Source organism: Elephantulus edwardii, unplaced genomic scaffold (assembly GCF_000299155.1).
Source record: "Elephantulus edwardii isolate Elephantulus edwardi_28Jun2011 unplaced genomic scaffold, EleEdw1.0 scaffold00007, whole genome shotgun sequence".
NCBI classification, from domain to species: domain Eukaryota; kingdom Metazoa; phylum Chordata; class Mammalia; order Macroscelidea; family Macroscelididae; genus Elephantulus; species Elephantulus edwardii.
In genome coordinates, this window is record NW_006399757.1 from 38,002,907 (window position 1) to 38,028,968 (window position 26,062).

The 26,062-nt window shown below is 39.4% G+C and overlaps 1 protein-coding gene across 1 annotated transcript in view; it reads left to right on the plus strand.

Annotated features, from left to right (window-relative positions):
* The window catches only part of PLCE1 (phospholipase C, epsilon 1), a 248,531-nt gene that overhangs the window by 104,836 nt on the left and 117,633 nt on the right, over positions 1–26,062 (plus strand). The window contains 1 exon segment of the mRNA XM_006903774.1: positions 7,328–7,644. Within this exon segment, the coding sequence (XP_006903836.1) occupies positions 7,328–7,644 (317 nt within the window).

Sequence of the window (26,062 nt, forward strand, 5' to 3'; positions counted from 1 at the left end):
GATGATCCTGGCCAGGCTGCCATCATTTAACCTCCTCTTCCCGCCTCCTTGGCTCTTCCCGAAAACTCTGAATAAAACAGTTTCATTTAAAAAAAAAACCCAAAACCTTTGTCCCCTTTGTACCTTCTCTCTCCCAGAGAAAGAGCATATGAAATAAACTTTATAAGCAGAGTTAAATGGCAGCTTCTTCCTGGTTTTGTTAGCCTGTGATTTGAACTCATGATCAAGAGAGTGTAATCAGTTGGAATGGAGAAAAGATGCATTCTGCAGCAACCAAGGCTGCTGAACAGCCATTCCAAAATGCAAACAAATGAAGCACCATTTTTTTTCTGTTAAAACATAAATTATGAAATGAAAAATAAACAACCTAAATTAAAAAAAAAAAAAACATAAATTAAGCTACCAGCATACTATAATGCTACTGCCATGCGCTATAATGCATTGAAGTCAGACTCCTATTGTCATGGTCCTGCTTTTTCTTCTTATTCCTGACATAGAAAAGGTTCACTCGCTCACTCACTCACTCTTTTTCTTGGTCTCACTGTCTCTCATGTGTTTATTAGCAAGGGAGACAGACACAGACTTGGTAGGATTTCAGGAACTCTGTTTCCTGTACAGAATATTCCTCTTAATGCTGAGTGTAATAGAAGATGGGCCTCTGGTATTAGAGAGCTGGCTTTAAACTCCACCTCTTAGTAGCAGGCTGACTTTAAGAAAATTGCTTAACATCTTGATGCTGTTTTGTCATCTCCAGAAGGAAGATAATCATACCTGCTTCATGTGTGCATTTCAAAGGCATTAGGTGCATTCAATCATATTGTTTAACCACAGGAGGGTGGTTAAGATACGTGACCTTAGAAACCAAATGGAAGATCAAAATTGGCTCAATGGCAAAGGTTTAATATACCTTTTTTATATATACATTTACACATACATTGTACATATATACATTAATACACATTTGCTAGGGTTTCAGTGTTGTTGTTTTGTCAGTTGCCGAGTTGGTTTTGGGGGTGGGTGGTTTTCACATTCTATTGGATCACCTTTTTTTGGAGTAAATACGGTATAGATCTCATCTTGTCTGTTGATCTAATCATAGTCCCAAATTTCTTGGCCTACAGTTGGCTCCCATTTTTCTTGGCAGAGTTGAGTAAGCATTTGCAGCATTGCATCCATTTATTGAAATATTTCTATTGGTATTCCATCAATTTTTGGAGCCTTGTTTTATTCCAGTACTTTCCTTGAAGTTTGGATTTCTTCTTTAGTAACATTTGTTCTTGATCATATGCTACCTCTTGAGATGTTCTTGGTCATCGATTGCTGATCATGCACTACCTTCTTGTTTGGGACAATGATTCTGTATATGCTTTACATCTTCTTTTGATACTCTCTGCATTGTTCAACATTTTGCCCATTCAATCCTTCACTATGGCTACTCATGGTTCGAGTCTTTTTTCCTCGGGTTTTTGGGAGGGCTGGTTTTGGATGTTGGTTTTGGGGGTGTTTTGTTTTTCAGCTTGAGAAATACTGAATGTGTTCTTCTCTATTTTGTTTTCCATTCCAAGTCTTTGTGTATTTCATTATATTACTAGGCTTTGTCTTCTCCAGCTGCCCTTTGAATCTGTTCAGTTCTCTTCTTCATTTCTTCCTTGCACTTTTTAGCACATCCTGGTGGCCTGGTCTGAAAAAACTTGCACTGCTAACCGAAAGGCCACACTTCTCTTTATTTTTTAAGACCTCTTGCTTTCTTCATATGTGATATCTTTGTCATCCCACAACTTAATCGATCTTTGGTCATTAGTGTTCAGTGCATCAAATGTCTTCTTGAAATAGGCCTTTTCTTCAGGTGGAATATACTCAAGGTTTTCTTTTGGCTGTGATAGACTTGTTTTGATTTTCCTCAGCTTCAAGTTCAACTTTCATATGAGCAACTTGCACTGATGGTTTGTTGCACAGTCAGCCCCTGACCTTGTTCTGACTAATGCTACTGGACTTCTCTGCTGTCTCTTTCCACCTGTGTAATCCATTTACTTCCTTGGTATTCCATGTTGTGAGGTCCACATGGGTAGTTACCATTTATGTAAAAGTATTTGCAATGAGTAACTCATTGGTTGTACAAAATTCTCTTGTGAAATTTTCTGCATCTTTTCTATCACCAAAGCCACAGTTTCAACCACCAATCTTTCTTTATTTCCAGCCTTTACCTTCCAATTGTCATTAATCATCAGTTCATCTTTATTGCATGTTCTCTTCATTTCATACCATGGAAATTGGCAGAGATCCTTAGTTTGTTTTGGGGTTTTTTTTTTACCTTTTACCATAGTGGTTAGTATGTGTATTTGAATACTAGTCTTTTTTAACACGTTGCCACAAATGACGTTAATAAATTTAAAAAAAATGTGTTTCTGAGCACGGTCGTCAATTTAAAAGTGTGCAGCAACGTGTTAACTGGTCCTTCTTGGTTGCATATGGATATTATCCTATAACTAAGAACTTGTACTGCAGGTTAGATGTTAAAATATTCATTTTGGTTATGAATGTGCCACCATTGCTTTTCTATTTGTCATCACTAGCATGCAAGATCACAGGATGGTTCAACAAGCAAATGCCTTCCATTCACTATTACCTAGAGTATTGATCTTTATGTGTTCCATTTCATTTTTTTACAACTTCTATTTGAAATTTATACTAGAGTTTAGGTCTTTCATTCATAGGGTCTATGAGTTGTCTACAACTTGACAGCACCTAACAACATCAATATATATATATATATTTGGAAGCAGGAGCGGCCTCCACTTCCTAAATAACAGGTCTTTGAAAACCCTATGAACTTTGATAAATGTCGATGGTTGTAGAGGAGCTTCAAGCCTTTTGTTCATAAGGTTGCTATGAGTTGTGCTTGACTCGAAGGCAATCAACAATATATATACATATGTGTGTGTGTATATATATATATAGAGAGAGAGAGAGAGAGAGAGAGATTAAATAAGTTTTTTTTTATCAAACCAATCCTTTTTTGTTTTGTTCTTTTAAGGTAATTAATGTACCTCATAGTAACTACAATTATGAATAATCTTTTCAGTGTTCTGAAAGCACTCATTTTATCAGTGATTTCTCTCCCAAGAGATTATTAAAATGTACTTAGTAAATAGACATAATGCATTAAAATTAGATTTACTTAAGCTATGGAAATAAAATTATATTAATTTAATGACTGGTAAAGGAGTCTATGAAACAGATCAACACTGTTATTTAACAAATTATATGTGGATAAAATCCCAAAGCAAAGTTTATATAATAACTCATTCCTTCAGTACATTAAATGACTGCTAGGAATCAAGTTTCCAAACTAAACTAGAGGAAAAAAATGGAAATGGAAACAAATCTTTTGATTATATAGAAAGAATTACAGTAGAACTTTTGTGTATTGGGCTATCTTAAGTAGCTGAGCATTTGGAAAGTGGAGCCCCGGTGGCGCAGTTAAGGGGCCAAAAGGTTGGCTGTTTGAAACCACCACTGGTTTTGAGAAGGAAATATGTGACAGTGATTTTTCCATAAGTATTCACTGCCTTAGAAACCCTATGGAGAAGTTCTACTCTATCCTATGAGATTGCTAGGACTTGGACATTTGGATGAATGCTGTCTTAGGAACAATGAGATATTGAAGGGCACAGAGTGAAATCTGTTGGAAATGAATCACTATTAAATGACTCAAAGAGAGTGCCTTAGTGAGTAAGGAGTTATACTTCTAGCCTAAAGCACAGGGTTTAAATCTACAAGAAGCCCCACAGGAGAAAGATGGCCAGTCTCCTCTCATGATTTTTGTAGCCTCTGAAAGCCTGCTAGAGGGTCAGCTGTGAGATCGCTTTGTCTGAACAGTAGTGTAGTTGTTGAGGACTGTCGAGTCTGAACTGACCCATAGCTGATCCTCAGGAAGGTTTTCAGAAACGGTAAACCTCACCAGAAGAGCGTATGCACTTCTCTCCCTCTGAGCGGCTGGTGGATTCAGATTGAATGTTTTTGGGTTGGCAGCACACCTCCTTACCACCAAGCCACCTGAGGGACATTCCAAAAGACCACAGGAATGTTTCCAGTCTTCCTGCCCAGTAGAAGGAAGGTGATGCAGCTCTAGCACCTTAGTCCCAATTCCACCAAAGCCAAGTCCTTAATTCTTTCTTCTTTCTCTTTCAATTCAGTTTGTTGTTGTTGTTGAGTGCCATCGAGTCATAGGCGACTCATAGAGACCCTACGAACAAAAGTCCTCAACACTTGCGTGCATGACTTTCATCCTTTCTCCAGGTTCATAGGGTTTCCGGAGGCAAGCTGTTTATGGAAGTGGATGCCACTCGAAATCAGTTTAGTTGGGGGAAAAAATGCATTTAAGCACCTTCCTCTTTGTTAGGCACTCTTAACTAAGAAGAGAGCGCTGGTGGCTTAGGGGTAAGGAATTGTGCTGCCAATTCAAAGGTACATGGTTCAAATCTGCCAGCTAGTCTGCGGGAGGAAGGTGGGCAGTCTCCTCTTGTGTGATTTACTGCCTTTGAAAGCCTGCTGGAGGGCCATCTATCAGTACATTCCCACTCCACAGTAAGTAATAACAGCATTCAGTAACAAGACACAACAATTGTTGTTCATTCCAAGGTAAGATGCCATGGAAGGCTCTATATGTAGGAAAGGGCATTGGAGGAAGAAGGTAAGGATTTTGAGTGAACTAAGGGTGGTCCAGATCAGGAAGAGTGAGAGCAAAGCCACAGAATTGCATTGACAGGTAATGGGTTTTTTTTGTTTTGTTTGTTTTGTTTTATTTTTCTATTATATTTATTATGTTGAAACACAGTAATTGTTTCCTAACAGGTAATGTTTTGAGTTAAAAGAAAAGAAAAGAAAACAATCTCATGTGAATTCCTATAGATTAGGATGAGTTCTAGAATATGGGCTTTAAAGACACTTTGGAGCCAGATGACAGAAGTTATTGAATGAGAAATTTGGTATTATGTTCTAAATATTAAAGAAACTTTGCAGGTTACTGTAGTACATTCACACAATGGATGTTATGCAGCATTGAAAAACAGTGAGGAATTCATGAAAACCTGCACTATATGGATGAATCCCGAGGACATCATACTGAGTGGAATAACTCCGTTGCAAAAAGGACATATACTGTCTAAAATCACTGTTGTGAAAAGCTACACAAAAGTTTACCTACAGAGAGAAACAATCTAATATTGTTACTCAGAAGGGAAAGTGAGGGCAGGGAGGGAGAAGTAGAAAATTAATTGATAAACAATGAATATTTACTGGGAGGGGTTAAAGAGAAGACATCTGAGTGAATTTTTACTCCAAGCACAGTTTAAAAATATAGGGGGGGTGGAAAGAGGTTGATACTATCTATTGTCTTAAAAACATAGTGTTGGCTACAGTGTAGTAGGTATTGAGGTCTCCTTTAAGTTTAGTTGTCGTATGCTTGCAAAAGTAGAAATCTCCATGCCCACAAGCTTAGTCCTTCTTCCGTTTCTGTTGACTGTGGCCATACCCACTTTCTTAGTAATCTAGTGGTGCTGTAATAGGAATAACACTAGAGGATGGCTTTAATAAACGTAATGTATTTCCTCGCAGTTTAAAAGGCTAGAAGTCTAAATTCAAGGTACTAAATCAAGGTGATAGCTTTCTAACTTCTCCCTGTTGGCTTTTGGAGAAGACCCTTATCTTGTCAGCTTCTGCTGTAGAGATCACAATGTAGCTTGCCATCTATTTTGTACCATTTTAATTTGCTTAATCTACTGCTTTGGTATTTTCTGACACATTAATTTAAGAAATACTCTATGCTACTCCTGGCTCATTACCATTACAAAGATAGCCAAGTCCCAAATGGAATTGTGACCACAGTTTCTGATTTATAGCATATATGCACCTTAGTCTTTAAACTGACCTCCTTCCTCTTTGCTCCTTTGCTCTTCCACTTTGGAGAGGTACTTGAAATTATATTTTCTCAGTGCAGCATGGCTTTTGATTTCTTGACTGCTTTATCATGGGCAATGATTGTAGATCCAAGTAAAATAAAATCATTAACATCTTCAGTCTTTTCTTCACCTACCATGACGTTGTCTGTTTATTCGTCCTGTGTTTAATACTGAGATATGATCCATGCTGAATGTGGCGGAATCTTCTTCAGTAAGTGCTTCAAGTCTTCTTCACTTTCTGCAAACAAGGCTGTATCATCTGTGTAACAAAAGTTGTTGATGAATCTTCCTCCAATCCTGATGACACATTAATCTTCATATTTTCTCAAGTTATTTTCTTATCATAGATATGGAGAACAGATAAAACCCCGATGCATACTTTTTTAAAAAAACCATGCATTGTCCCCTTTTACTGGTGGGACAACTGCTTATTGGTCTACATATAGGTGTTGCATGAGTACAATTAAGTGTTCTATGATTCCTGATCTTCAGTGTTACCTGTAATTGGTTATGGTCCACACAGTCAAATATCTTTTAATAAGACTTTTGTTATATATATATATATATATATAATGTCTTTTATATTGGTTTGCATAAACAATTCCAATACATTGTATTTCATTCATATACATTGTGTTTCACACATTCCTTCATTCACATTGTGTTTAATGAAATCAATCGCCATTGATCTATGCCCACGATCACCTGTCTTTTCAGGTCCCCACTGGATCTTTCCTAAGTCCTTTACCTCCTCCTTTTGCCCATCAAACTCTGCAACCTTATGATTTCCCACATTCTCTACCCTTAGTCCCCCTACCTTCTCTTCTTCTTCCCTCTGGACTTCTATACCTATCTTACTAGTTTTCCTTCTATTTTACAATAATAAAAACCCTTTGTTGTTGATGTTGTTGTTAGATATCATTTAACTGAGTACAGCTCAGTGATCCTATGAACAACAGATCTGAACTCTGTCCTATCCTGCACCATCCTCATCAGCTCTGACACATTTGAGCCGTTGGTGATACAGTAGCTGACTTGGCTTAACTGCAAACCAAAAGGAGATTTGACTGTACTAATAGGAACCTTAGAAAAGTCTGGTAATCTAAGTCCAAAACCTCAATCTTTGAAACATAATCTTTGGAACACAGATTCACATGGGTTCTCCCAGTCAACTGATCTTCTAAGGGATGAAAGGAATGCAGGACAGATATTAATCAGAAATGTCTTAACAAACCAACCATAGAATTATCCACCAGGCCCAAATTTAGATTAAGAAGCCTATGTGATTTTGAATGACTTTCAAATAAATATCTATTGTAGAGGAGTCTAACCTTTGTGTAACCGTGACTTTTGTTGCTTTATTTCAGAGCGCCAGCCAGGACCCTCCATGGCCAATTCCAGTGCCCTCCCTTCAAGTACAGCGGGGATCAGCAAGGAACTGATCGATTTGCAACCCCTCATCCAGTTCCCAGAAGAAGTTGCCAGCATCCTGACAGAGCAGGAACAGAATATTTACCGAAGGGTCTTGCCAGTTGACTACCTTTGCTTCTTAACCCGGGACTTGGGCACTTCTGAATGCCAGAAGTCCATGCCATCCCTCAAAGCCTCCATCTCAGCATCAGTTCTTACATCCCAGAATGGGGAACACAATGCACTTGAAGATCTTGTGATGAGATTTAATGAGGTAAGAAGCCACTTGGGGATATTTTCAGAATCATATCACTGATAAATTATTTCTAAACATGGTTTTCATCACAGAGCCGCCTATTACTGGTATCTACTTCTTTGTCTGACTACTTCTGTGATAGTTGTTCTTTCCAGGCAGTGAGATACACAAACACATTGTCATTCTTCCTCTCACTTCTGAGTAATCTACCCTTAAGCCTTATTGAGCTTCTCTCCATCCTATATCATTGCCAAGTTGCTCTTTCTCCTTTTGGATAAGCAGGCTTTGATACCCAGTTCCACCTTCTTCCTTTCCTTGACAAAACCTTCTGTCCAGGCTCAGTTTCAACTATTCTAACTCTTGTCCTCACAAGTGCTTTTATGATCAGATGTCTCCATTTTGAGATTTGGAAACATGGCTGTCAAGCACACCTGCACTCCCACCACCAAACCTTCTGAGCAGAAACTTGGGAACCCACACACCTGGGTTAGGAGGAACTGTGGGCTTGAGGAGCACGGATCCACTCCTAGTCTTGCTTTCTGCATCCACTGAAGATCTTCAGCCCTGGAGAAACCCTTTGTTCTACACTTGAAAGCCGATTCTAAAGAGCGCCGGCCTGATTGGAACCAAAGAACAAGGATTTCAAAGACTCACTGCAACGTAAAGAATCAGTGACTGCACTTTCCTGTGGAGCTGGTGTAAGAGGGCGGGTGGAAAAGTGGGTCTTTTCCGGTAGTCACATACTGCTGCACCCAGAGTTTTATAATCTACAGGTTTTTAAATTTTAGACTTCATTTCTTTGGCCTTGCGCACTAACATACCCCATTGTAATATATGTATTTTTGTCAGTGGATGAGCTAAACTCTATAAATGCAATAGTGTCCTCTTTTAGTCATTTAGTAGACTTTAGGTAAGATGCTAGGAAGGTACTGCTATGCTAAGAGAGTACTGTGATTTGGGGCCTCGTGGCAAGAACCTGTGCTGCAATCCCAAAGACATGCAGCTCGAGGCCACCAACTACTGCTCCACAGGAGAAGGTTGGGAAATATCCTCCTGTATTATTGACTGCCTCTGAAAACACGCTGAGGGTCAGTTATGGGTCGATTCTGACTCTATGGTACACAACAACAGTATCTCAACCAGCTCTTAACACTCTTAACTATAGCAGGTCACTCGGAGCCTCTTTGGCCTGCCAGTCATGACCTTAATCATGACCAGTGGCAGTGATAAGGCTCAGTGAAGGCAGAGTGTTTAAGCTAACACAGACACTTCTCTGCCCAGACATCCCCTGACCACCATTCCTCAAACAGATCTAATTCTCAGAGGAATTACCAATTGCTGTCAAGTCAAGTTCATGCCAACTCGTTACAACCTTATTTGTGCCATAGTAGACAACGCTCCATAGGATTTCAGTGCCTGACTTTTCAGAAATAGATCGTCATCAGATCTTTCTTCTAAGGTGTCTTTTGGTAGATTTGAACCATCAGTCTTTCCATTAGTAGCACATCGTTTCACTCTGTATCCCCAGATACAGTGTTGGAAGTGGTGTTTACTAAGACTGCAAATTTCTAGTCCTACCTCAACCTGAGTGAAATTCTCTGGGAGTCCACATGAGAGCTTGAGAACCAACTGCTCTCCAAATTGCTTTTGTAAAATAAATAGTTTGGTGTTCTTGATTTTCCTTGCTGATAAAAAATGGAGTGGGAACTGAAAGTTCCAGTAAATGGAGTGATTTTATTAGTGGCCTTTACTGTATTTTATGAACTATTTTAAATTGCCAGGCCTAATCATTATCAAATCCTTGTCTTGTCTTTTTTTTTTTTTTAATCTCACCTGAACTTAAAAGTGACTTTCCAAAACTAATTTTAAATTCATTTTGGAGGAAGGAAACTTGGGTTTCTTCCACTCACTGGAGCCTGGGAATTAAATATGATGCAGTGATTTCACTAATTCAAAGTTAGTGACACCATGAACCACACAGCTGGGTTGAGGCATACTTTGGACTATCTCTGAAAATAGTCTAGCTAACCAGCTTCAGAATATAAACAAGATTTCTGGGAAAACACTTAAACTACTTGAGAGGACAGCTTGTTTTCAAGTATTCTCAAGCATTTATTTCATACAAATAATAAATATGTTTATTAAAAATCAGCCTTATGGAAATTTCAAATATTATCTTCACTCAAAAACACTGGGATAGCTAAATTCTAGTTGCTTTGTCTACCTTATGGTAAGAAGGATCCATAATGTTGAGGAAAATTCTTCAATTCAGAGTTGTACTTATTTATTTATTTATAAAGTGATCTTGCTTCCAAATTAGTGTGATTACTTTTTATTAATAAAAAAGAAGAAAGGCATTGAAATTTACTTATGGTGTGCTCTGATCTAGGTCTTTTCAAATCTTTTTTTAAATCTGGTTCAATCCTATGAAAGTTATATAAAGCAGTTGTCATTATGCCTATCTTGCAAATGAAGAAAATGATGCTTAGACAACAAAATAATCACACTATGATTACAAGTAATAATCACAAGAGATTGTGACCCATAATGTGAATTCAATATCCATTAGTCTATATTGGCATAGTTTAATAAATAAGCAAATGGGGAGAAAATACAGCTCCTACCTGAGAATAATTCTCATTAGTATATGTAGGTAGAGAGGTCTGATGGCCTAGAGTGCAATCCTGAAGGCACACGGTTCGAAGCCACCAGCAGGAGAAGAATGGACAGTCTCCTCCCATGCGATTAACTGCCTCTGAAAACCTGCTGGAGGGTCAGCTATGAGTCGATTTTGACTCGGCAGTACACAATAACAACAACAACAACATAGGTAGAAGGATTGGAAATCACCATTAGATCACACATAGGTACCCATTGTTGCAAACATGGACCACAAATGAATATTAAAATTACTGGACAAATGTATGACAAGATTATTTGCGTAGTCTCAAAGTATTACATATTGAAGAGAGAGTTCAAGAGGGCGTGAAACGGTTAAGAGGTAAACGGGTGGGGTCCGCGCAGTCTGCCCGGAGGATTCAAAGTATTACACATTCTTTATTAGTTAAAAAGGGAAAATTAATGTAGTGGGGAACTTCAGCAGACCTGCCTTAGCCAAGTGGTCTGCATTCACATCACCAGTAACAAGACATAGCTGCATGTTCCTCCTAATATGACACATTGAGAAATGGCATCATTGCAGTAGTGTTTTTGTCAAAAATGTATCACAGGTGAGGCATTCTACTCTACACAGGTGTCAAGGTCATCAAAAGCAAGGAAAGAGTGAGGAATTGCCAAAAAGTAGACAATGTCTAAAAAGATCTAAGAAGTAAAAGTGATGGAATCCTCTTGGATCCTGTGCTAAGAAAAGGACATTACAGGAAAACTAGTGAAATACTTATGTATAAGGCATGTAGTTTAGTTGATATTATTGTATTAATACTCACTTCCTGGTTTTCACCATTGTATTTAGTAACACAAGATAAATGGACAGTGTACTAGAAATCTCTGTACTATTCTTTAAAGTTAGTTACTTAAAACTAAGAAGTTAACGCAGTGAAGCACAGAGAGGTTGAGTTATTTGCTTATGATTCCAGTGGCAAAGTTGTGTCAGAATCCAGGTATGTCTGTCTTCAAAGTCTCTTCTCACTTAACTGCCTCTCTGCTTATTAAATTATAACTGATTCATGTTTATAGTAAAAATAGAACTGCTGATAGAGAGTTTAATTAGCCTTATGTCTCCACTGTGGCATATATGCAATAAAATAAATGAATTATTATCTTTGGCTGCTAGAAATTGCCAGTCTTAAATTGTAACCAGGCCTTGGGCACAAATAACCACCAAAAAAGGCAAAAAATTAATGTAAAGTAAATGGCACAGATGGTTAAAACAAAAGTATCAAGAGATCATGTCTGCATGGGGCGTCAGAACTCTGTTGAGTTCTGGAGTTTGAGGGATGAACAGGACAAGTTTTGAGGGCAGACAGGGCAAATCATGGGACAAGAAGACAGACAGTTCTCATCATGAGCAAGACTCATGGTTTGGGGAAGCAGTTTGCTCCTGATTATCTGTAGAATATGATTATAAGCTACATGTTTCCCAAATTCCAACAAATATTTGCACAATGACTTAATTTTTATGTGGGGTAAGGGAAGAAAACTTCTATTGCCTTTTGGGTAATGTTGTGTAATGTTTGTTCTTAGGAAAATATGGTTATAATGCAATTCATGAAATCACTGCGAAGGTTTCACGTAAAGGGGGCTACGACTTACATTCTTTACAGTAAATATAATTTATCTTGAATATTTAGAATTATTCAAAGATTTTTCAAACTTAGTGTCTATACTACATGTTGACCTAATCTCTTAAGAAGATGCTACCTGAACTGGAAGACTAGGAGCCAGGTCCAGAAGAAAGCTCAAGTGTAAGTGGCAACTTAACCAGGCAGGTTGGAAAGCCTGGCTCAAGAGGAGAGGGCAGAATAGGAAACAGCAGAGTATATTCCAGGAAATAATAGCAACTCAGAATGCTGGTCTATATCATGTTGTTGTTGTTGGGCGATGTCAAGTTATGTAGGACCCATAGCGACCCTATAAACAACAGCTCTGAACCCTGTCCTGGCCTGTGCTATCCTCACAATCCCTGACACACCTGAGCCTATTGCTGCTGTCACTGTGTCAGTCCACCTACTTGAGGTTCTTGCTCTCCTTTGCCGACCCTCTACCATTCCAAGCATTCCTTCTCCAAAGAATAGCCTCTTCTAGCAAGTGTCCAAGTATGTAAGACAAAGCTTCAACATCTTTGCTCCAAGAAGCACTCTGGCTGCACATTTTCCAAGACATAGCTGCTTAAATTTTTGGCAGTTTATTAGATATTCAGCACTCTTCTCCAACACCACAGTTCAAAGGACATAGGAAATTAAATTGGAGGCTTACTTAATGACTAGATCTCAGAAGACCATCAAAGGAACTGCAACTTATTCTGAAAGCAGTGAGAAGTGCATGGAATTATTTTTAAAAGACCTTTGGATTGTGATAGGGAAAGTGGATTATGACAGGGGCACGATATTAATGGCAGGAATGCCAGTTAAAGATAGTTTAGCCAAATCTAGAACAAAGATAAGATTCTGACCATGATGGTATGATTGGAGAGGGGGAAAAGGGGCTGGAAAACCAAGTTTAAATGTTAAGTTGACAAGACAAGTTTATTGAGATGTGGTGATCTTAGAAGAAAATGAAAACTGTTAACAAGGTTTCTACTTCATGATACACAAACTGAATGCTCAGTGGTCCCAACTGAGAATATAAATTTTAACGTGCTTAGTAGCAATTAATAAACATCATTAAGGAAAATTATTAGATTGCCTGAGAAAAATATGTATAACAAGAATGGTAGACCTATAGCATAAATAAAGAAGACGGGGGAGAAAAAATCAACAAAACATAAGCAAAGAACCAAAGAAAGAAAGGTTTCCAATTCCAAGGAAATTGAGTTGGAGGAAGGAGAAAATAGACATACCTTATTTTTCTGTGCTTTGCTTCACAGATAACTTCTTTTTAATGAATCAGATTTTTACAAACACCATATCAAGCACCATTCTTCCATCAGTATTTTCTCACTTCAAGTATTTTTGTCTTATTTTGGTGATTCTTATAATATTTCATAATGTTTTAAAATTTTAACAATATCATAAAATTTTATAATATTTATCATTTCATTAATTCCTTATATTTCAAACTCTTTTACATTGCAGTATTTATGAAACATTACAATATTTCATGAAACTCTTACACATTTAATAGGTACAGTGTAGTATAAATGGAACTTTTATATGCACACAGGCTTCATGTGACTTGCTCTGCTTTGATATTTGCTTTATTGTGGTGATCTGGAACCCTACCAGTTATCGCCAAGGCATGCCTGTAAATCAAATGTGTCAAAACCACGTACAAGTCTTATGAAGTGGTAACTAAGAAATACTTGCCCTGATGCACCTGACTTAGTCAAAGGAGACGTGTCTTCGTCACTCAACTCCTTTTACTGTTCATCTCCTAAACAGTAGGAGTGCATTTTTTTAAGACTACTCTGGCTGACTCTTAGAAGAATGGGAATCCCACAACACTTGTTGGTGCTAATGCAAAACCTATACTTGGACCAAGAGGTAGTTGTCAGAACAGAGCAAGGAAACACTGCATGGTTCAAAATTGGGAAGGGTGTACACCAGGGATGGGTTCTGTCTCCATACCTTTTCAACCTGTATGCTGAACAGATTATCCGGGAGGCTGGGCTCTACGAGGAGAAATGTGGGGTCAAGATTGGTGAAGATATATCAACAATCTGCATTATGCGGATGACACAACCCTCTTTGCCAAAACTGAGGAAGACCTGAAGCTCTTGCTGCAGAGGGTCAAAGACTGCAGCCTTCAGTATGGATTGAGGCTTGATGTCAAGAAGACAAAGATTCTCACCACTGGACCAATTGGCAGCATCAGGATGGATGGTGAAGAGAGTGAGATTATTACCAGCTTTAGTTTGCTTGGCTCCACCGTCAACACCAGCAGCCAGCAAATTAAAAGACATATTGCAATGGGAATGTCTGCTGTTAGGGACCTCTCCAAAGTACTGAAGAACAATGGTGTCACTCTGGAAACTAAGGTGCATGTGATACAGGCTGTGGTCTTTACAATCACTTGTTATGCGTCAGAGAGTTGGACAATGACTAAGGAGGATAGAAGGAGAATAGATGCCTTTGAGCTGTGGTGCTGGAGAAGAGTATTAAGTGTACTATGGACTGCCAAGAATCCTGGAGATGCTTAAACCGGGCTGCACCTTGGAGGCAAGGATTCTGAGGTTTCATCTGACATTCTTTGGACATGTTGTAAGGAGGGACCAGTCCTTGGAGAGAGACATCATGCTTGGTAGGGTGGAGGGACAGTGCAGTAGGAGAAGACCCTCTATGAGGTGGATTGATTCAGTGACTGGGGTAATTGGGATGGGTGTATCAGAGACAGTGCGATTGGCACAGGACAGAGCAGGGTTTAGGGCTGTTGTACATACGGTTGCTATGAGTTGCAAGCGACTCAACGGCACATAACACCACCACCACCACCACCACCACCACCACCACTTGGATGCAGTGTATCTTCCTCCTCTCCTTCTTTAATGCTTTTAAGAGGACAGTTATCTCTTTACCCTTGAAAGTAAAAAGAAGCATGTGCAAGAGTTCAGTCTTTAAGATCTATGTTGTGTGCAGGCTTCATCCTGCTTTGCTTTGTGTGGGACATAGGCCTCCCTGAACCCTTTTAATCTGAACACCTCTCTCCAGTCATGCTCCTGACAACAAGCCCGTTTTCCTGACTCTCTAAGAAGCCAGTGTTCTTGTTCTTTCTCCACGTTGACCAACCTTGCTCTTTGGCCACCCACGAGGTCTTTGCTTTAACAGTCTCCAGTCATCCTATTATTTTATGCTTTTTTGGGTGTTTTTTTTCCCCTTTTCATTCTCCTACCTCTAACCCACATTCTCTTTTATCTCCATTTGGGAGTGTGTGTTCAGTTCTAAATTTTTTAAAACATCTCTTTTTGAACAAACAAGAAGATATTTTTGTAACTTGTTGTTAAGTATTATCAAGTCAGAAATGACTCATAGCTGACTCTCAAGATGAGAGTTTTTCAGAATGGAAATCACATGGGAGGAGACTGCCCATCTTTCTCACACAGAGATCTGGTGGATTCGAACCTTGTGCCTTTTAGTTAGCAGCACAGTTTCTTACCTCTAAGCCACCAGAGCCCTTTCTATGGGTCCTTGCACCAGAAAGATTCTTGAAAGAGAGGCAGAGATTGAAAATTTGTTCTTTTCCTTGTGCTTATCTTTCTCCCTCCTCCCATTGTCTATTTATTTGTTTTAATTGTGTTGGTGCAAAGGCCTGAAGGTACTCTGGAATCCATTTAAGCTTCTGGGTTACTCGTTCTCCAATCTCCTGTCACTTCACTCTGTGGCCTTTAATACTGTCTTGTCCACACACTGATTGGTTGGAATTCTTTGTTGTGTATTTTCAATAGGTCCTCCACATCAACAGAATGAGTTTTTGCTCCCTAACCTGCCACTGTCTAACGACTGTCTGCCATTCTTGTATAACAGTTAATTTCTCTGGCTGGACAGTGATTTTCAGCGTCCAGGGGCCATTTAGCAGGCTCACCCTCTCCAGTGTCCTGAAAGAGATCAGCTTTGTTTATCAAGTGGTGAGAAGGATGTGACTTTATCATTAAGTCTGGATTTGAGTCTTAAGTTTGGTTTGCTTACTCTCAATGGGACTCTGGTCAGTGGAAGTCCATGAATGACATGGACTGATTTTAATTCCTTATTCCTCATCTACAAAAAGTGATCTTTTTTATCAGCTTCAGGTAGTTGTTGGTTTAATTAGGGTAGTACATTGACTTAGTGTTAAGAAGTTACAATGCCCCCCCCCAAAAAAAGAACTTACAATGCCAACCCAAAGGTACATAGTTCAGCTCTACCAGCTGCTCCATGGGAGAAAATGAACAGTCTCCTCCTGTGCTGTGCTATGGTGTATTGTTGTTGTTGTTGTTGTGTGCCGTCAAGTCAGTACCAACCCATAGCTGACCACCCAGCATGTTTCAGAAGCAGTTAATTACACGGGAAGAGGTTACCCATCCTTTTCCCTCAGAGCAGCTAGTGGATTCGAACCTCAGGCCTTCAAGGATTGCAGCTCATTTTCTTACCACTAGGCCACCAGAGCTCCCTGCACATTTATAGCCCTTGAAAACCCTCTGGAGGGTCAACGATGATTCACTTCTTACTTGAGGGTACACACAGCCTAAGGTAATTAGCCTTTATCATTGACAGTGCTCTCGGTTGCCCTGTGTACTGCCGTCTTCACCAGCTAGAGGGATCTCTCTCTGACAGCATGTCTATCTTTTGCTTTCAGACCTCCCGAGAGCACCCCCTCCACTTCAGTAAGACTGTTGTGTTAGATCAGGTTCTTTTCAAATTCTTCCTTAAACCAGACTAAAATTAGCTTCCTTATAAATTCCACCTGTCCATTCCAGAAGACTAATAGAAATTGTGTCTTCCTCTGGTTTGGTTTGCTTAAGGCTGGTCATTATCCCATGTTCAAAACCTACCCTGCCCTGAACAGGGTTCTGATCTGTACAGAGAGATCCCCCTTCTTCATGATTGGACCCTCGTTTTGCTCTGAACACCTAGTTCAGTTGACTGTGGTTTTTAGTGATTTTTTTTCTTTTCCATTGGTTTGCTTACAAAGTTTACAAAGTTCATATAGTGTTTCATGCAATAATTTCCAGGCCTTGTGTTATATAAAATTAATCTCCATTGGACCTTGCCCATCATTATTACCCTGTCTTCTGCTATATGTAATTATTAGCCCAGCTTATGGTCAACCAACCCCCACAGACAGTGATATCAGACTCATTTTTTTCTCTGTGCATGGGCTGTTTTGCTTCTTGTTTGCCTAAATGAATGTAATATTTCATATTTATATCCACTACATTTTATCATTTTGTGCACTGGAGCCTGTCAAATTATTATTATGATTTTCTCTAAATTCAGTCATTTATTGAATTAGCTACCGGCCATAGTCATGTTTGATAAATGTGTTTCAGTATGCTTATCCAATTGTTTGCAAAAATATCAAGCCAAATAAGAATTAATAGATAGTTCTATGGCACATCATTAAGAGACTAGTGATCAGGCTGGAATTGAGCTATCAATTCCCTCTTTCCAAAGTATTTTAAGCTCCTTTACTCGACAATTATTGAACAAGTATTTTTCCATCTTGTCTCTAGGTAAAATTTTAGATACTTTGATAAAGCGTTTCCTGAAACCAAGACATATCCTTGATATGCAACTCAAGTATCCTGTCAAAAGGAAAGGGAAAACTTTGGTTAGTTTTATAATTAACTCCTTGAGGATGAGTGTATAAAGTGAGAAAGAGGAAGATGCTGTTGTTGTTGTGTGCTCTCGAGTCGGAACCAACTCATAGCTGACCCTTCAGCACGTTTTAAGAAGCAGTAAATCACCTGGGAGGTGATTGCCCATCTTTCTCCCACAATGCAGCAGTTGTGTTTGAACTGCTTGCCTTTGAGATTGCAGTGCACCTTCTTACCACTAGGCCACCAGAAACAATAGTAGCCCTGTTAATTCTGTCCCTTAAATGGGGTATTCACATCCATAACCACATTTAGCCTTGACACAACTCATTTTCACTAAAGATGAGTACTGTTGCATCTTTTTCCAAGTAAGAAAATTTTGATCCAGAATTAAATTATTCGCCCACCATCACATTGGCTAGAAAGTAGCTGAGTTGCTGACTAGTGCATCCAGTGTTCTCGGCTGCTTATCAAATGATAAGAAGTTCAAGTCCACCCAGAGTCACCTTTGGAGAAAGAAAAAAAAAATCAGTCCTTGAAAAACTCTTTGCAGCATCATAGTTTTACTGGGACATGTATGGGGTCACCATGAGTCAGAAGTAACTCAGTAACCTAGTGAGGAAGTAATTAGGCCAAGAAGTAAACTCAAGCATTTTTGTCCCAAAACCCAAACTCTTGGTATAAGATGAGCCTGGTTCAGGATAGGACAGGGTTCAGAGCTATGGTACATAAGGTCGCTATGACTCACAGGTGACTCGATGACACATAACAACAATTGTTCAGTAAATTCTTGTCATGAGAAGTACTATACATAAAGAAATGTGGGCATGAAATGCTGGTTAATTGATAAATTTCTGGAATAACCAAGTAAAACCTAATTAGTCTCTCTCAGTGTAAGTTCAATGGGATGTCGGTATATGTTTCATGGAAAAATATAATGCCCTATGATCTAACACATCCTGGGCAAATAATGCTAATTTTTTTCCACTGTAAGACTTTTCAGGTTGTTTATTATACTAATAATGTGCATTGAGATTATCCTGAATGCAACATTTCACAGAGAACATATACTGAGCTCTTATAAATTCATGTCAATTGCACAACATTTTGAGATACTATCAAGTGTACAGGGCATTGAGAAGGTAGATCTTGGGCCCTACATTTCCGCCTTCTGGAGCAGCATATCCAGAGAAGGACTTGGGAAGGGGTGAGGATTTGGCTGATGATCAGATCAGGGAAGGTGCTGTGGAAGATACCAAGGAGTCCGGGCTACACGTACTCACAAAGTAAGACGTTAATCTTTTGATTTTAATTCCATAGGCCAAACATGTATGGAAGTCTCATTTTTTTTTATCTTCATACTCCATACTTCAAATTTATTTGAACCGCATGCCTTTGGGTTTGCAACACAGTGTCTTACCACTAGGCCACCAGAGCACCCTATACAGACACTAAAATTATGTGTAAATCGTTAAGGTAGAAAACACGCAAGACTGGTCCTGGGTGTGAGTGCAACGAAGAAGTTTGTTGACATCACCAGCCCCCTTACTCCTCTGTCCACACACATATCTTCTGTCCCTGTCACCTTCTCTTCAGGATACCAACAGTCACCTTGATGCCCACACCCCCTTACAGCCACACCTCTCTTTGTTCTGTGTTTGCTACCTCTTTTTACCACCCTGGTTTACATAAAAGTTGTCATATCTTGCTGTGAAACTAATTTTGTGAATTGTAAAGGATTCTCCTCAAGGAAAAGGAAAATTGCATTTTGTTTGGAGTGATTTTTCTTTTTGTTGAAGTTAATCAAATACATAAAGGAAAAAATAATTTTCTGGAAGTAGGAAAGAACAGAAATCTATTTGTAATCCTTCACCCTAAGAAACTCTATTAAACCAAAAACCAAACCCACTGCTGGTGCATCGATTCTGACTCAAAGCAACACTGTATGACAGAATAGAACTTCCCTCCAGGGTCTCCAGATCATTAAGGCAGCTGACTCCCTTGTCTATTTCCCCAGGAGCAGTTGGTAGTTTCAAACTGCCAACCTTGATGTTAATAGACAAGTGTGTAAACCGCTATGCCATCAGCACCCTAACATCTCTAAAGCTACACAAAATATGATTTTCTTAATTTTTGGCTCTGTGTGTGTGTTTGTATCATCAAGTCAGACCAATCCATACCTTTTCAGAGGCAGTGAATCGCATGGGAGGAGATTAACCATCCTTCTTCCATGGAACAGCTGGTGAATTCAAACCGTGTGCCTTCGGGATTGCAGTGCAGCTTCTTAACTACCATTAATAACTAATCTTGAAGGAAATGTTTGAAGTATTCATTAAGACCATTAACCAACTCCTGTCTACATTTATACTGTATTTTTGCAGTTGGACAGAGCTTTCTTTCCAAGTACGTTCTTTTATTCCGATTTAATATGGCAAATCTGAGGTACACCTTGTAGGTTGTTTAAAGACTGAGTGAGGTCATGAGTCCTTAGCCCATGGTAATGCTTGGCACTTGGTCGGTATTTGACATATGTTTATTGTTTTTACTGTTGTAATTATGATCCTTATCATCAACTTGTGAAAAAGACCCCATTTAGTACATGCAAGATTTTGAGTGAGAAGGCAAGAACTTTATAGGTGAATGCCCTTGAAATAGTGGAAAGAGCAAGCCTGGAGACTATGTATTTGGTGAATGTTGCAGATACGAATGTGGACTAATCTTGAGAGAAAGCATGGGTGACCTATGAGAATAATCTTCTAAGATATCAAATGTGAAAGGGCACAGGCTTCAAGCATCTAGCTTTGCTGACACTCGTTGTCAGGGTGACTGGGGAAAGGATCCTGTGAGAAAGAAAAGGTGGGCATCACCACAAGTGTGAATGATAGAACCAAGGGGGAGGTCCTCAACGGTGAGAGCCCCTTGCTTCTGAACCAAGGAAGGTGAGAAGTCATTGCTAGTGAGTCTGGAGAGACAGACAACCACACAAATCACACAATGCCCTGGCTTTTTGCCTCTCTACTGTGAGGCAGTCACAGAAGACCTCAAGTGCTGTGTGCTGAAGCTGCGTTTGCAGGAAGACACTATAAAAGTATGTTGTACAAGCAGCAGTTGAAGAAGCCCAGACCGATTTGCCTCGATGAGAAAAACTGCTAAGGGTGTCAGCGTAGATCTTCTGGATAATTGAAGAGTTGTCATTAAGGTGGAAGTGAGTTATTCTTTGTTTCTTCAGCAGGCAGAACTAGATCTGGTCAGGGGACATGCAAGGTGATCGGTTTCACTGCAGCTTTAGAACAGGCTGTCACTTGAGGTAGTGAGCTCTTGAACTGGAGATACTGCACACTGAGGCTGGCTGGCTGGCTGGCAATGAAGCTGAAAAAGCTTTTGCTTGGGAGATTGACCTAGATCCAAATACATCCCACAGCCAAATCTGTATACAGCCTATAAGCTAAAGAATGCCTTTAACATTTTTAAATGATAAAAAAAATCAAAAGATGGATACTATTTTGTGGTATTTAGAAAACAGTATGAAATTAAAATATCCATCTCCATAAATAAAATTTCATTTGAACACCACTTCCTATGCTGTTTCCCCTCTATAATGGCAAAGCTAAGTGGTTACAATGAGATCAGACGTACATAAAGCCTGAAATATTCATCATCTGGACTTACACAGACACAGTTTTTCTGATTCTTGATCCAGTGTCCTTTTTTTCAACTGGGAGATTACGGCGGGGAGGGAAGTTGCTACCCTAGGATTTGGGTAGAAACTAGATAGATGCCTTTGAGTTACTTCTGACTCATGTTGCCCTGTGTTTGTCAGAATACAATTGCACTCTCTAGGGTTTTTATAACTGTGACCTTTCCCAAGTTGATCACGAGACCTCTCTTCCAAGCTACATACATATGGGTGTACTTGAACTTGTAGCCTCTCAATTAGTAGTAGTCCAGCACGTAAACCTTTGTGCCACTCAGAGACAGTAAAAGTTGTTTATGGGTCATTTAGGCCATCATGATAGGCTGCAGGGACCTGGTTGCATTGGTAAGAAAAGATAAATAACAGATTGGGAGTGGGGGATAATAGTAAATTGGAAATACTTGTTTAAGAAGTCTGGCAGTAAAACAAAGGTAAAAAACTTGGACGGTAGCTCATTAGACCAATACAGGGAAGAGAAGGAAAGGTGTTTTCTTAGAATAGGAAGACATACGTAAGTTTGTGTCAGGAAAGAGACATAAAAACTTTTCCTGTGCTTGATGAACCAGTGGTATTCCTTGTGTCTGTTTTATTTTAAGCACAGTTAAATATATCTGTTGTCATATCTCTCAGCAAGAGGGGATTTTCTAAATGTTCTTGTTTATAAATGTGCAGAAAATTTTTGCACATACAGTCATGCTTTTGTTGGCAAAAGAGAGTGAGCACTTGCTGATTCTCTGGCAATCCTCACAAAAATCCTGAAGTATATTTATACTCTGGGGGCCAAAATGAATTTCAAAATGACAGTGCTCAGATACATAATCAGCCCAGCTTTCCTCTTCTGCCTCCATGGGGTTTAACAACTTTGTCAAATCTCTTCCTCTGAAATCCACTTCTGCAAGGGAATTGAAACAAATGCTCTCTGCTGCTGTTTGAACACAAGAAGCAGGGCTTCCCTGACTAGAGCTCTCAGTGGCTTGGTCACAAACAGATGAATGAGGCTAAATCCAGAGAAACTCTGCTAGGAGTGTGTCATTTAAAATACAGCAACAACACAACAAATTATCGCTGCATCTTAGAGTGGGATTTCCTTGTGAGCTTGCGAGTCTTGAAATTGTTTACTTCATGCTGTGGTAAAGTATGAAGCTATTCAGGTAGAATTTCAAGGTAGATGCAGTAAGTTACTGTTCTTCTTCTAGGAGAAGCAAGATGCTTACTCAGTCGTCCAATACAGGTAGCTCTTTGTTTACCTGTACTGATGAAACAGTCAGATTGCCTACCAGTAGAAGTTCACACGGAACTGAATATCCTACTTTGGCTAATAGTTTTGTTGTCCTTTCCCAGAAGAATTATGTGACAACAGTTATTAGCAGCAGTTACCTGTATGCATAAAATTGTCACTGTCATTTCTTGTCCATGCAACAGTACCCACACATAATTCTTAAGTCATTCCTTTTTGCTGCCCAAACAGCATCCAGGCTTCAAGAGTCTCCACTATGTTTTGTCTGGTTTTCTTCCATTAATTTTCTCATATCTGCCAACCTGGTGATTCACTGTCGCATTCTGTGGGAAGGGGCCTAGAGACACCACACAATTCAGAAGGCACCGTTCATATAGTCAACAGTATGACACCTTGGTATTTGGGTTTAAATTAGAATCTCTTTTTAAAAATTTTTATTATTATTATAAATTGTAATGAAAATTTACAGAGACTTTGGATTTCTGTTCATTTAAATTAGAATCTCTTTTTTAAACACACACACACACACACACACACACAGAAAAGCCCCCCAGATAACAGTCTCTTACAGAATAATAGGCTCAAGGTTCAAACTCAGGGTGCCGGCTCCGGGGAAAGGCTTTCTTTCTCTTCTTCAGCATCTGTAAGACATTCCTTGGAGGTCTCCATGTATCTTGGACTTCCCTTTTGTTGAGCTGCTTCTCAGCCAAGAGGAATATAAGAAGACATGATACATAAATGAATGTAGTATTCTACATGGGATCCTGGAACAACAACAAAAAAATGGACTTACCAAAACCCACTGTCATCAAATCAATCCCAATTCATACTGACCCTATAGGACAAAACAGAACAGCCCTTGGGATTTCTAAAGATGTAAATAAATCCTTATCTATTTTTTTCTTCGGAGTGCCTAGTGGGTTTGAACTACTGACCTTTTGATCAGCAGCCCCACACTTAGCTAACTAGACCAGCCAGGCTCCTCACAAAGGTAAAAATGAAGATAATCTGAATAAGACATATTACCAATTAATGTATTAATATTTTTCTTTAATTGTGACCTCAAAACCCCACAAAATGCATTGCTAGTGAGTTAGAATGGACTCATAGCTGACCCTCCATTGGATTTCCAAGGCTATAAACGCACAGAAGATTGGCTATCTTTCCCTCACAGAGTGGCTGGTCCATTCAAACAGCCAGAGATAAGGCCTTTGAGTTAGTAGAGCAGCTCCCTATAGACTCGGTCATATATGAAAGAAGAAATCACATATGTTCTCTTAACTCTCTCAGCAGTTTTTCTGTAGATCCAAAACGAATATTCTTAAAAGTTATCTCACAAACTTGAAAGCTCTAAAATGTCATTTGTACATGTAAAAACTTGGCCTACTGAAAAAAAAATTTATCTGAAAAATTTTAGTCTTAGCGCAATAAAATTTATAACAAAATCTGTACTTATAGAAATTGTAGAACTTTGGATTAAATGGTCCACAAATGAGACATAACTTTTTAATGTTCTATAGTAGCTCATTGAGAGCAAGTCTAGCCTTGATACCCCAAGAAGAAAACAAATAAATATATTTTGGGAGCATTATCTTTATAAACTTGGAAAACAATCGAGAAGGAATTGATGTAAAATAAAAATCCAGCAGATAATTATTCAGAAAACCAGGCACAAAAATCAAAATCAACTTGGCCGCTGTTTGTGCCAAGAACAAAATCCAACTTGCTTGTAAATTATTCTTTTAAATCGTGTTTAGGGTTTTGTTTGTTTGTTTCAAGTTAACATACAAGATCAACTATACAAATAAGACCAACTTGCTGATGTTATAGAATGCAATGCGTAAACATGAACCTTCCATGTATATATGTCCATATAACAAACATCTGGACCAGCGAGGTCAGTCAGTCAGATTGTTCCACACTGAGAAAATGGCCATATTCCTTTCATCAACTTAATTTATCTGTGACCGCGAATATCCTTCCTCCTCAACCCCCAAGATAATAGCAATGCTTTGAAAGGGTTTGTAGCCGTTTCATCTTTCATTGCTTTCTAGTGAATTTCATGTAACAGAAAGTTTCTGGCAAGATGTATTTAACACTCAGATCCCAGACCATTTTCTGTGACAAAAACTGAGCCAGGAACTTAGCCCTCATCACTCCATCGAAGCTGACCCCCACCAGCACCATCCCCGGCAGTCACTGCTGCCCACCACTCAGCCTGGTCCTTTGGCCTTGGGATCACATTCCTTCCCCTTTAAAGAGCATGCTGTGTGCTCACTTGACCATTTATGACTTAATGAGGAAATCTTGACCTCTTATCCACAGGCTGTGTAATTACCGTTGAGTTAAACCATTACCAGGTATGGAGATTACTCAGACTTGATTCATCCTAACATGAACCTGGCTCATCACAGTTCATCCTACAAAGAAACATCCCTGCGGCTTCCTCAATCAAGGGGTCAAATCTGCCTTCTGCTGATTTGCCAGCCCCTCTTTTGTGCCTTCCGTAACTACTCTTAGGATTTTATTTTTGGTCGTTCCCTGCTTGATTAAGTAAAATAGCAATTCACTAACTCCAACAGTTGGTCTAACCTGCCTCCATCCGAGTATTAGACCGTGTTGCAGCTATTGTTGCCACCTTTGCTGAGTTGGCCTCTGACTCAAAATGACGCCATGCACAACAGGTTCAGACTGTTGTGATCTCGCGTGTTTCCTTGGCTGACTTTTTGGGTATAAATTGCCTGGCCTTTCTTCCTTGTCTGTCTTGCTCTGGATGCTCCACTGAAACCTGTTTACCATTCTAGCAACAGGTAAGCCTCCTGTGGCAGGTGAGCTGCTGTTGTTGTTAGGTGCTGTCAAATCAGCTATCACTAACAGTTGCCCTGTGAACAACAGACCAGAACCTTGCCCTACCCTCCAGAATCCTCATGACCTCCACCATGGCCAAGCCCCTTATCAGTCCACCTTGTTGAGGGCCATCTTCTCCTCCGATGACCCTTTATCCCAGATGATGTATTGTTACAAGGTTGGACCCCTTCTAATAACATGCCCAAAGTATGTAAGTAAGTAAGTAAGTAACATGCCCAAAGTATGCAAGATCCTGTTTCACCATACTTGCCTCTAAGTAGCAAGTTGAATGCACTGCCTCTGAGACAGATTTGTATCAGGATGGCCAAAGAAGAATGAATGCCTTTGAATTGTGTTAGCAAAGAGTCTTAACTATACCATGGACTGCCAAGAGGGCAAACAAATCTGTCTTAGAGGCAAGTGATAGCTGCACTTAAAGGTCCATTGGCTTGGTATAGTGACCATGTCTCTCATGCAGGGAGAATATTATATCATTGAATCATCACTGCTTACATGACATATCTCATGAGGTAAAAATGCAATGCTTCACGCATACAACTTTATTTAACCGTCTGCGTAATCCTTGGTGTCAGTGTTGGAGCCCAAGTGCTTAGCAGCACACAGATGGCAAGTGGGAGAACTGGGGTTTGGGGAAGTCTGCATGCTTCCAAGGCCCTTGCCCCATGGTAACACTCGTTCTGGCCTGCTCCTTCCTCCCAATCGTGAGCACCCATCTGCTGCTTTTGGGAAT